Here is a 13,546-nt window from a genome sequence, read left to right on the forward strand (position 1 = left end):
TAGGGGGGGGGCGCCTGGGTGGCTCAGTGGGTTAAGCCGCTGCCTTCGGCTCGGGTCATGATCTCAGGGTCCTGGGATCGAGTCCCGCATCGGGCTCTCTGCTCAGCAGGGAGCCTGCTTCCTCCTCTCTCTCTCTCTGCCTGCCTCTCTGCCTACTTGTGATCTCTCTCTGTCAAATAAATAAATAAATCTTAAAAAAAAAAAAAAAAGAACCTCTAACTTCATGTCAGGGAAGTACTATCTTTATCCTCAAAGATAAGAAACTGAGGCACAGAGAGATTAAGTAACTTGCCCAAGGTTGCACAGCGAGCAAAATGAACACAGCCAAAATGAACCAGACACTTTTCTCCAGAGTCCATTCTTTTTTTTTTTTTTAATTTGACAGAAATCACAAGTAGACGGAGAGGCAGCCAGAGAGAGAGAGAGGGAAGCAGGCTCTCTGCTGAGCAGAGAGCCCGATGCGGGACCTGATCCCAGGACTCTGAGATCATGACCCGAGCTGAAGGCAGCTGCTTAACCCACTGAGCCACCCAGGCGCCCTCCAGAGTCCATTCTTTTAACCACTACACTGAACCTACTTTGTGGGAACAAGGAAAGAATGAAAGGTGTAAATATATGGAAAGTGCTCAGAGTGTATTAGCCATTGTGACACAGTCTAAACAAATACAAGGTGATAATGAAATGAGGTCAATGTTAATGATAACAGCCGCTGGGACTGAGTTCACTGGCCTGCAGTTAAGACATTTGGGTTTTTTATCCTCACAACACCCCTGCAGGATAAGTATTATTATCTCCACTTTAAAGAAGCTAATGGATGTGCAGCCATGACTGGGACCTGGGTCACTCTAATTTTAATTCAGGTGACAATGATAATGACATTTGGTCCCAAGCAAAGGTGCTGAAAAGGGACCAAGGAAGAAATGTCCCAAGGAGGGTCCAATGACCCAGAAAATCTGAGCCTAGTCTTGGTCTCAGCATAATGACTGGGAGACATGGACAGGTGACAGATCATGGCCAGAGGGGAGGAGGGAAGGCCTATCTGGACTGCACCCCACTAGAGCCTTAGGTCAGAAGAGCAGTCCCAAGCTGAAAATCAGTCCTGGGAGCTCTGTTTCCATCCCTCCCTGCCTCCTCCTGTGTGATTTTGAACAGGTTAGCTCATCTTTTGCAAGCCAGAGATACCAACCTCCTAGGACTGTTGCCAGTATTAAATAAAATGGAAACAATGTGGCATGGGAGTCCAGGGGGTGCTCAATGAGTGGTAGTTCTCTCTGGGAGGGAAAGGGAACAAGAGAGTTTAACTTGACCCTGAAAGCAGTGAGAGTGAACACTACCTCTGAAATATTCTCCAGGTCAAAGATGTCCCAAAGATTAAAAAATCAGGTAAGGTCTAGGGATATCAAGCTAGGTGAAGCAGCACGCTTTACCAGATCAGCCCAAAGGGTATTTTATGGTAACACAAAAGGTGGAATGATACTAGTGGCTAAAGTTCAGGGAGCACTTTTTTTGCAACACCACCGGCATTGCATAATCAGCTCACATGACTCACTCAATAGACCTATGAATTGGATCTTATCACACACGATAAAGATAAGGAAACTAGCTGAAAGAGACGAAAGAGTTTGCTCAGTCATGCACAGCAGTATGGGCAGGCCAGGTGCGTGCAACGCCAAGGTGTATCCCGTCATACCTGACATTTACAGAAAAGTTAGAAAAGAATAGAGTTTTATTCCAATATTCTGCCCACTTTCAATAACATTTCATCTACTGAGGCCAAGTTTAATGTCCTCAGCCAATTTTCCCTGTCCCAAAATTGGGTAGGGAAGGGGAGCCAGGGACAGAACAAAATAATTAAACCTCTTCATATATGCTTTTTGGAAGAGTATTGGGGCAGGGATTTTGCATTTCTGAGCTTGAAAGGTAAAAACAAAACAAAACAAAAACAGGCTCATGAAGGGATCTGTCTTGCCTTCTGGAAAATAAAACGGCAAACTGAAGTTGACTGGGAGTAAAATCACTTTGTAAATTATACAAACGTCCTGTAATCAAGATTTGTGCATAATGATGAGCCCAGATGGGGTAAACTAAGGCAGGAAACACGGCTGTAAAGCAGTCAGCAGCGCTGGCATCCAACGCCCCACCTGCCTCAGGGGTGAAGGGCCTCTGGGGTCCGTATCCTTCCCTGTCCCGGGCGTCCCCAAGTGCCCGGTACTGGCCAGGTCCCAGGGTTACCACTGAAAAAACCCAGACCCACCGGTAGCAGAGGTACTCTGCAGCCAGGGGACGCCCAGGGGCGCGTCCAGAGTTCTCGGACACTTCCCTATCGGGAACCTGGAGGCTACTGGCCAAGCTCGGTCCTGCCGGTCCGAGAGCGTGGGCCGAAAAACAGTGGCGGGGGACCGGGGCGCGCGAAGCGGGGACCCACACGGACCGACATACCTGCCTCTGCTGGGCGTTCGGCGCCGCGGGCTCTTTAACACGGGTCGCTTGTTCCCCCCCCCATCCCCCCCACCCTCCTCGCGGTGCACCCTAGGAAATGTAGTTTCTCCCCTTCGCTTGTCCTGGCTTGTCCTCCCCAAAAAACTGACTCGGAGCTCTGTATTGCATGGGTGCACAGATTTGGCGAGGGCAACACTTGCCTAAAGGATGTGTGAGTTCAGATCGAGTAAGGAGGTGAGATGAGTAGGGGGCTCCATAGCCCAACAAAACTACAACTCCCAGAGGAACGAACGCTTCTTAAAGACACAGGCTCGTTTTTCTGGGACTCGAGGTTCCTCGTTTGGGGTCTGTTTAGACCCCTAGCCAGGACCTGGGGCAGCTGCTTTTCTCAGAAGAAAATAAAATCCACTGAGGGGGGGAAAAATAGTTGCCAGAGTGTAAGCGGCTACTGTTGGACTGGCAGTTGGCTAGTGCTTTCGTGGATTTGATGACATGGGTCCTTCCAGAAGAAACTTTGCAACTCTGCAGTAGGAAGAGAATCTGCGGAGTTTTTGGAAAAGCTGTGAATGGCAGCATTGTTTGTGATAGAGAAAAATTGTTTTTTCTCTATTCTCTAGGGTACATCTATGCCATGGAATACTATGCGCAATGAGAAAGTAAGTAGAACTGTGTGTACAATAGGGAACCGTGTTCAAGGTAGGGAGAAAAAACGACAGGAAGACACTCGGGTCAAAAATAATGTATATGGGGCGCCTGGGTGGCTCAGTGGGTTAAAGCCTCTGCCTTCGGCTCAGGTCATGATCCCGGGGTCCTGGGATCGAGTCCCACATTGGGCTCTCTGCTCAGCAGGGAGCCTGCTTCCCTTCCTCTCCCTCTGCCTGCCTCTCTGCCTACTTGTGATCTCTTTCAAATAAATAAATAAAATCTTTTAAAAAAATAATGTATATGGACACATAGTATTCATAACAGGATGGAGACTGCTAGGGATCGAGATGGGCAAGGAGAACTTGAGTTTCGTAGCTATTGTTTTAATTTTTCTTTCAAGAATGTACTTTCCAAATCTTCTGTCCTCAGTAGGGAGCCTGAGAGGCCTTGGCATTCATCTCAAAGGAGATGAGGGACCCTGCTCAAACTCTATGTAACCTTAGCCAATCACTTGGCTACTCTGTCTCTCCTTGTCACCATCTGTAAAACAGGTTAATAACAGTATCAAATACCTGACATTGTTGTGAGAATAAGATAACTTCCTGACTCCATAGTAGGTGCTCAGAAAGAGTCCTATTAATCATTAATAGCATTATTTTTATTGTTCTTCTCATGTTGCCTCATTAAATCAGGGTCTTTGGTTTGTCAGTGATTGTATCCTCAGTCCCTAGAACGGTGCCTAGGACATTGTAAGTGGTTAAAATAATTTGTCAGACGAATGAATAACCAACAATTCCCTAGTCCGCCCCCACTATCCCACCTCCTCCCCCAAATCTCTCTCCTTCCTTTTGTCTTCTCCCCCTGGGGTTGTTCCCCCTCTTCACTTGGCCCAGGTCTGAACCCCGACTTCAGTGCCTGCTCTTTGTCTTCTGTGAACCCAGGAAGCCTCCAGGGAAGTGATGAGCTTTCTCCCACTGCTGCTGTTCTCAGCAATGCAGATCCCCACTCTGCAGTGGAGTGGAAGGCAGGGATGCCTCTAACTGCAGCTCTGGCAGGGGCTCCTGGAGATCCGTGTGCCAAAGGAGCTCAGAGGCAAAGGGGTTCACCCCACTTCCTAGGGCAGGCACACTGAAGGGGGAGCTCCAAAGGCACTCTGGAATTCCTCGGTGTGAGTAGCAATGATACTCAGAATATTTTTAATAAGATGAAGCTCTGAGCACACTCTTTCAGCAATAGACATACAACACGTACCTCACCTCTATACACAGTCCCACTGTCTCGGGTAGATAGACCCACAAAAATAAAAGTTCTGATACTATAATTTAGGACAGAGTATAGTGATTAAATACGAGCGTGAGAAATCAGACAAATGCTCCTTAATTTCTGTTACTTTCTTACTGAGTGAGCAAGACACTCAACCTCTCTGAGCCTTATTTTCTTCATCTGTAAGAATACAAGAGTATTTGCCTAATCAGCTTGTTGGGAGGATTATGCACTAATGCACACAAAAGGATTAGCACAGTGCCTGGGCAGAATAGGCATCCAATTTCCTTATTAAATGCTGCAGGAGTGTGAAGGCCCAGGTCCAGGAGGGCTTCCTGAAGGAGGTGCAATCTGCAGGGCTCCAGATGAGATACATGCCTGCTGCTCGTAGCAGGACATACCTCTGGGAGCCAGGACTACCCACAGGGATATCCTAGGTTGGGCTCCCTAGATGTAGAGCCTGAGACATGGATTCTTGTGCAAAGGATTTATTGGGGCGGTGAGGTAAGCAGGATTAGAGCAGGGTTAGAAGCCAAGCAAAGATGTCTAGCCTCGGTCTGATCCTACAGTGAGCTCTGGGGCATAAAATGCAACACGAGGTGTATCTCTCTCCAAAGTAAGGGAGCTGGACTTTGTACCCCACATCAGTCATTCATAGGCTATGGGCCACTGGGAGGTAGGAAAAGGAGCAGCATAATTTCCCAGGCCCATCTGGATGAAGTAGTTCATGTGGACTGAGGACAATTCTCTGGAGAAGAGTAAAACTGTGAGTAATTAGCTGCCAACACAACAACTGAGAAAAGTGGAGAACGGGTGCACCATTGCTGTAAAGGGTGTAGCCCACAGCATTTACTACAGGAAGAGTAGAGAAGACATGGGGACTAGTTGAGGAAAATGGAGAGAGGATTTTAAACTCTTGTGCTGGGATTTCCAAGGAGAAAACAAAGCAGCTGGTATGGTTTTAAAAAATTATGTTTTTAGGGGCACCTAGGTCGCTCGGGTCAAGAACTCTGGATCCTGGGATTAAGCCCCATATTGGGCTCCCTGCTCAGTGGGGAGTCTGCTTCTCCCTCTCCCTCTGCCCCTCTTTCCTGCTCGCACGCTCTCTCTCTCTCTCAAATACATAAATAAATAAATCTTTAAAAAATAAGATTTCTTTATTTATTTGAGAGAGAGAGAAGGAGCACACAGATGGGGAAGGGGAGGGGCAGAGGGAGAGAGAGAATCTCAAGCAGACTCCACTCTGAGCAGGGAGCCCAGTGCCCAGCTCAACCTCATGACCCTGAGATCATGACCTCAGCCAAAAGCAAAAGTCCAATGCTTAACCAACTGAGCCACCCAGGCACCCCAAGTGTTTTAATTTTTAAAATATCCAACTCTTGAGGGTGCCTGGGTGGCTCAGTGGGCTAAGCCGCTGCCTTCGGCTTGGGTCATGATCTCGGGGTCCTGGGATCAAGTCCCACATTGGGTTCTCTGCTCGGTGGGGAGCCTGCTTCCCTCTCTCTCTCTCTGCCTGCCTCTCTGCCTCCTTGTGATCTCTGCCTGTCAAATAAATAAATAAATAAAATCTTAAAAAAAAAAATCCAATTCTTGATCTTAGCTCAGGTCTCCATCTCACAGTCTTGAGTTCAAGCCCTGCATTAGGCTCCATGCTGGGTGTGAAGCCTACTTTAAAAAAAAAAAAAAAAAAAAAAAAGAGGAAAAAAAATTAAACCAAAGACTTGACAGACTAAAAAACGAGCCCTTTCTGCAGAGCTTTTAAATGTACTTCATCATTTAGTGGACCTTCTTCCCCAAATCCTGACTGTTACCATTCACAAATATCTTGTGTAGTATTTTCAAGAGAGCTTCTGTAAGATGTTAACAAGGGTTGCTGCAAACCACGAAACAAAGGTAGACAGGCTTATTTTCTTCTCACAACTTTAAGAAATCAATATACTGGATAAACAAAGTATAGTATATCTATGCAATAGAGTAGTATTTGGTCATAAAAGAATGAAATATAGACACATGCTGTAACATAGGTGAACCTTAGAAACATTATGCTAACTGAAAGATGTCAGACACGAATGACCGTATTTTGTATGATTCTATTTATATGAAATATTTAGAACAGTGAATCCATAGGGATGGAACATAGTGGTTGCCAGGGGCTTGGGGGAGGGAGCATGAGGCATGGTTGCTTAATGGGTACAGGATTTTCTTTTGGGATCATGAAAATGTTTTGGAACTAGATAAAAGTATTGGTTACAAAGCATTGTGAATGTACTAAATGCACTGAATTGTATGCTATAAAGTGGTTCATTTCTGGGTGCCTCCTCCAAAAAAATTAAAATTAAAATAACAAAATGGCTAATTTTATGTTTTGTGATTTTCACCTCAAGTTTAAAGACAGCCACAAAAGCTCAGTTGCTAATGGGGTATCACTACTCTCAGGCCTTCTCAATGGACAAAGGTAGGGAAAAAAACACCTGTATGCATGGATAACTTTACACTCATGTATAAAGCACTTCACACACAGGTTAGAGAATCTTTTTTTTTTTTTAAGATTTTATTTATTTATTTGACAGAGATCACAAGTAGGCAGAGAGGCAGACAGAGAGAGAGGAAGGGAAGCAGGCTCCCTTCTGGGCAGAGAGCCCAATATGGGGCTCGATTCCAGGACCCTGGGATCATGACCTGAGCTGAAGGAAGAGGCTTTAACCCACTGAGCCACCCCAGGTGCCACCAGGGAATCCTTTTTATAGGAGCAACCTGCACACCTTTGAGAAGGCTGATCCAGTGCATGGAACACTGGTGGGAAATGGTTCCCCTGAAATGATCCCCCAGGGCACTAAGGATGGGCACAAATGGAATGATGACTTCTATTTTAGTCAGCATCTTTGTTCTGCTGTTTCATATGGCTTTTTTGAGAAACTACTTCTCTGATCTGTACATCAATTTATCCACCGGAATAATGGTTTCCATTGCTATAACTGAAAGGACCATTAAAAAAAAACTTGGTATTTTGGGGGTCCCTGGCTAATGCAGTCAGCGTGTATGACTCTTGGTCTCAGGGTTGGGAGTTTGAACCCCACATCGGGTGTGGAGATTAAAATAAAATCTTAAAAAAAAAAAAAACACCAAAACCTTGATATTTTTAATGGTGTGCCGGATTGCTTTGCTAGATCTCAATCTCTTAGAAGGTAGGGTGCGATTTTTCAATTTCATAGTGCCTTCCATTGTGCTTTGCACATAAGGAATAGGTAATACATATTATATATGAATGACCTTAGACAAGCCACTTAACCTCCTTGAGCTGCCTGCCAATTCAGTTCTGCCAGAGACTAAGAAATAATTTCATTAATTTAATCAATATTTCTTGAAGGTCTGTTTTGACCTACAAAAGCCAGTCCCCTGCTCTCCAATAGTTTCTTTTTTTTTTTTTTTTTTTTTTTTTTTTTTTTTTTTAAAGATTTTATTTATTTATTTGTCAGAGATAGAGCATGAGCGAAAGCGAGCACAGGCAGACAGAGTGGAAGGCAGAGTCAGAGGGAGAAGCAGGCTCCCCATGGAGCAAGGAGCCCGATGTGGGACTCGATCCCAGGACGCTGGGATCATGACCTGAGCCGAAGGCAGCTGCTTAACCAACTGAGCCACCCAGGCATCCCTCTCCAATAGTTTCTTATCCACTGAGCTAATGATAACAAAAGACACCATCAGTTGAAATGTCTTCAATCTATCCATTGACTCCTTAATTTAGATCATGAATATTTATTTATTCATTTGTTTGTGAGAGAATGAGTAGGGGGAAGGGGCAAAGGAAAAGGGAGAGAGAATCTCAAGCAGACTCCATGCTGAGCATGGAGCCCAAACTGGGGCTCGGTCCCAGGACCCTGAGATGATGACCTGAGCTGAAACCAAGAGTCGGATGCTTAAGCAACTGAGCCATCCAGGTGCCACAACATACAGATCACTTTTAATCTTTGCTCACATGGTGTTGTAACAAATAGCCATCCCTGTATGCAACTAAGAAAATGTGTAAATAGGATACTTTCTTACAAATTGCTGGGTCAAATGATGTGTGCATGTGGAATTTGAAGATATTACTAAGTTACTCTTCTTAGAGGCTGTACCAGTTTCCAGTCACACTCACAGCATACACGAATCCTGTTCCCCACACTCTTGCCAAGATAGTTATCAAGCTATTTGGTCTTTGCCAATCTGATAGGTGAAAAATGATATTTCAGTGTGGTTTTAATTTGCCTTTATTTATTCAGCATGAAGCTCAGAAAATAACGGTTGGCGAGGATGTGGAAAAACGGAAACCCTCGTCACTGCTGGGGAAATATAAAACAATACACCCATTATGGAAAATACTATGATGGTTCCTCCAAAAATTAAAACCAGAATTGTTATATGATACAGCAATTCCACTGTTGGGTATATACCTAAAAGAACTGAAAGCAAGGGGGTGCCTGGGTGGCTCGGTGGGTTAAGCCTCTGCCTTCAGTTGAGGTCATGGTCTCGGGGTCCTGGGATTGAGCCCCGCATCAGGCTCTCTGCTCGGCGGGGAGCCTGCTTCCCCCTCTCTCTCTGCCTGCCTCTCTGCCTACTTGTGATCTCTCTCTGTCAAATAAATGAATAAATTAAAAAAAAAAAAAAGGAACCGAAAGCAGGGACTTAAAGAGAGATTTCTATACCCATATTCATAGCAGCTTTATTTGCAAACGCCAAAAGATGGAAGCAACCCAAGTGTCAAATGATAAATAAATGGATACAATGTGGAACATACACACAATAGAATATTATCCTGCCTGAAAGAGGAAGGAAGTCCTGACACATGCTACAATGTGGATGAACATTGAGGACATTATGCTAAGTGAAACAAACCAGACACAGAAGGACAAATACTGTCCTCATGCTGATATGACTTCATAGTCAAATTTATAGAGATGGAAAGTAGAATGGTGGTTGTCAGGAACTGGGGGGAGGGGAAAATGTGAGGAGTCATTGTTTAAGGGGTACAGAACTTTTCAGTTTTGCAAGATGAAAAGAGCTCTGTGGATGAGTGGTAGTGATGGGGGCACAACACTGTGAACGTACTTAATGTCACTGAACTGTGCACTTAAAAATGGTTAAGGCAGTGGGAGCCTGGGTGGCTCACTTGTTAAGTGTCTGCTTTTGGCTCAGGTCATGATCCCAGGGTTCTGGGATCGAGCTCCCATCAGGCTCCCTGCTCAGTGGGAAACCTGCTTCTCCCTCTCCCACTCCCCCTGCTTGTGCTCCCTTTCTCTCTGTCTCTCTCTCCCTCTGTCAAATTAATAAATTAAAAAATCTTTTTAAAAAATGGTTAAGGTGGGGTCGCTGAGGAGCCCGAGGAAGAAGGCAGTGGCGGTGCTGGTAACTGAGCGGAGCCCAGTGACAGGATGGCTGGGCACGGATTGGTGTTGGTATTAGGAGACCTGCACATCCCACACCAGTGCAACAGTTTGCCGGCTAAATTCAAAAAACTGCTGGTGCCAGGAAAGATTCAGCACATTCTCTGTACTGGAAACCTTTGCACCAAAGAGAGTTATGACTATCTCAAGACGCTGGCCGGTGATGTTCATATTGTGAGAGGAGACTTCGATGAGAATCTGAATTATCCAGAACAGAAAGTTGTGACTGTTGGGCAGTTCAAAATTGGTTTGATCCATGGGCATCAAGTTATTCCTTGGGGAGATATGGCCAGCTTAGCCCTCTTGCAGAGGCAGTTTGATGTGGACATTCTTATCTCGGGACACACACACAAATTTGAAGCATTTGAGCATGAGAATAAATTCTACATTAACCCAGGTTCTGCCACTGGAGCATATAATGCCTTGGAAGCAAACATTATTCCTTCATTTGTGTTGATGGACATCCAGGCTTCTATAGTTGTCACTTATGTGTATCAGCTAATTGGAGATGATGTGAAAGTAGAACGAATTGAATACAAAAAATCTTCAAAGCCAGGCCTGTCTTGTTGGTTTTTCATTCCCCTGTTCAAATTAAGTAATTAAACATATGAGCCACAAAATTGCATCACTTTTATAATATTTTGCAGTAAAATATATCATCTTGTTAATACAATGTTCTAAGCTTCTTGCAAACTATAAGAATATATTCTGTTTCCATATTTGATTTCTATGAAAAAATGTCCATCATACAGTAAATGGTCATGCGTTAAGAAAAATTTATCCTTGTAAATATCTTCAAAGTTGATTATCCAGAACTTTATTACAAAAGTAGTGCATGAGGAAAATGAATCTAGATTTTCTTGTATACGTTTTTCTCTTCAGTAATAAACAGTTACCTTTCATTTATTTAAAAAAAAATGGTTAAGGTGGTAAAGTTCATGCTATGTGTATTTTACTACAATTTTTTCTTAAAAACAGAAGCTCTGCATCTTTCATATCAGAGCCATTGTGTTTCCTTCTTTTGTGAACTGTTTATATAATTTTTACATTTCCTATTGGGTTCTTGGTCTTCTTACTGATTTACAAAAGCATCTTATATTGGTGCTTCACTTTTTTTTTTTTTTAACTTTATTTATTTGACAGACAGAGATCACAAGTAGGCAGAGAGGCAGGCAGAGAGAAGGGGGAAGAAGGCTCCCCACTGAGCAGAAACCCTGATGTGGGGCTCGATTCCAGGACCCTGAGATCATGACCTGAGCCAAAGGCAGAGCTTTGGGATCCCAGGACCCTGAGATCATGACCTGAGCCACCCAAGCGCCCCAGCTCTTCACCTTTTAATATAAATTCCAAAAATGTCTCCCATTTTCTATTAACTTGGTTTTTGGTGGTGGTGTTGGTGATGGTTTTTAGCGAGGTATGAGGTGGAGATGTCACTGAAAAAGGTTTAAACCATTTTATTATGGAAAACTTCAAACACATGCAAAAGTAGAAAAAATATTATAATGAACCCCAAGTAACCATCATTCCCCCCCTACTCCAACAATGATCAATCCAGTCAAACTTGTATCTTTACCTTCATCCAACCCTGAATTATTTTGAAGCAAACCCCAGACATCTTATCATTCCATAAATAGGATTTCAGGATTTCAGTATATATTATTAAATGAGGTCTCTTAGACAAAAAACTAACCACAACAACATGAGCACATTTAAAATTAATAGCAATCACTTAATATCCAATGGTCAGTGTTCAAGTCTCCCCTCCTTTTTAAAAATGATTTCATCCATTTATTTGACAAAGAGCCCAAGCAGGGGGAGCAGCAGGCAGAGGGAGAGGGAGAAAGAAGCAAGCTCCCCACTGAGCAAGGAGCCTGACTTGCTCCATACCATGCCCTGGGATCACGACCTGAGCCATGACTAGCCAACAAAGCCACCGAGGTTCCCCAAATTTCCCCTATTGTAAAACAACTTTTTTTGTTGTTTGAATAAAGTCCATACATTGTGATTGGCTGACAGGGCCAATTTAAAATTTTAAAATTTACAGATTCTCTTCTATATATACATATATTTTTTAATTTAAAAGGTATTCATTGAAGAAACGGGGTCATTTGTCCTGTATGGTTTCTCACTGCATTTTCTTGATTGTATCCTACATGGTTTCAAATAACCTGGTCCTCTGATACCAGCATATTCTGTATATTGGTGTTGTTAGCTTTGGGGTGATTTCTGTCTTCAACACTACTTTCAGAGTGTCTTACTTCTTTTTTTTTTTTTTTTTAAAGATTTTATTTATTTGTCAGAGAGAGCGAGCGAGAGCAAGCACAGGCAGACAGAGTGGAAGGCAGAGTCAGAGGGAGAAGCAGGCTCCCTGCGGAGCAAGGAGCCTGATGTGGGACTCGATCCCAGGACGCTGGGATCATGACCTGAGCCGAAGGCAGCTGCTTAACCAACTGAGCCACCCAGGCGTCCCCAGAGTGTCTTACTTCTATGGATGAAGTATGGTTGTCTTTGTTTTACATGACACTGAAAAGCATTGGTGATTTTTACTTCAATCCACTAATTTAGTCACTGTTGACTTAATTTTTTAGCAAATGGTTCCCCAATTGTCCCTGCATCATTATAGAGTAATTCACCTTCTCTTCTGCTTATTTAAGAATGTATCTTTACTACATGCCAATTTCCCTTTGGTATTTAAGCTCATTCCTATGAGTATTTGAGCTTACTTCTAGACTGGCAGGTGTGTCATTGATCTACCATACCCTTTAAGAGTCGACTTTATAATATGTTGACTATCTGAGAGGGCTAACATCCTTTACTACTGTTAGTTTTTTAAACATTTCCTGACTACTCTTGCTTGTTATTTTTCCAAAAAAATTTTTTTAAAGATTTTTTAATCTTTTTTTTTTAAACATTATTTATTTATTTGACAGACAGAGATCATAAGTAGGCAGAGAGGCAGGCAGAGAGAGAGGAGGAAGCAGGCTCCCTGCTGAGCGGAGAGCCTGATGCGGGGCTCGATCCCAGAAGTCTGGGATCATGACCTGAGCTGAAGGCAGAGGCTTTAACTCACTGAGCCACCCAGGCACCCCAGAAGATTTTATTTATTTATTTGACAGAGAGAGCATAAGTAGGCAGAGGCAGGTAGAGGAAGAAGGAGAAGCAGGCTCCCCACTGAGCAGGGAGCCCAACATGGGCTTGATCCCAGGACCCTGGGATCATGACCTGAGCCCAAGGCAGATGAGTAACTGACTGAGCCACTCTCGCACTCCTATTTATCCAAATAATTTTTAAAAATCAATTTATCTCCTTCTCTCTCCCATCTCCAAAAAATGAACAAAAAGAGCAAACAACCTGCTAGTATTTGTACTGGAATCACAATAATTTATAGATTAACTTCATTTATTTTTTATAGTCTTCCTACCTAAGATCATAGTATTATTTTCAATCTTTACAACAGCTCTAAAAAATGAGGTCTTTGGGGGCGCTTGGGTGTCAAAGAATGATTCAAATCCAAATGCTACCCTGAGGCAGTTGGGGAGAACCTTCTGGAGGAAGGAAAACTCAAGGTAGACTTCAGACAGGCAGAATTTGGATGGGCGGAGGGCACGGGAAAACAGAACCAGCAAGGGTAAAAGGGTGAAGCAATGTGACATCTAAGTGGGAAGTGGTAAGGGTGATGATAAGGGTCTCTGCTGGAGCTGAGGTAGAAAGAAGGTCTCTTTGCCCTGTCCGTGAAAGGGCATCTTAGTTCTCCCTGAACCATCTGCCAACAGAGATTC

The 13,546-nt window shown here is 43.7% G+C and overlaps 2 protein-coding genes across 4 annotated transcripts in view; one reads left to right on the top strand and one right to left on the bottom strand.

The window, feature by feature from the left end:
* FCSK (fucose kinase) overlaps positions 1-13,546 on the bottom strand; it is a 34,252-nt gene that overhangs the window by 17,836 nt on the left and 2,870 nt on the right. The gene's annotated exons all lie outside the window — the stretch shown is intronic.
* On the top strand, positions 9,710-10,370 carry LOC132004971 (vacuolar protein sorting-associated protein 29-like). The gene has a single exon (XM_059381632.1). The coding sequence runs from the start codon at positions 9,756-9,758 to the stop codon at positions 10,368-10,370; it is 615 nt and encodes a 204-aa protein (XP_059237615.1). The 5' UTR covers positions 9,710-9,755.

Source organism: Mustela nigripes, chromosome 17 (assembly GCF_022355385.1).
Source record: "Mustela nigripes isolate SB6536 chromosome 17, MUSNIG.SB6536, whole genome shotgun sequence".
NCBI classification, from domain to species: domain Eukaryota; kingdom Metazoa; phylum Chordata; class Mammalia; order Carnivora; family Mustelidae; genus Mustela; species Mustela nigripes.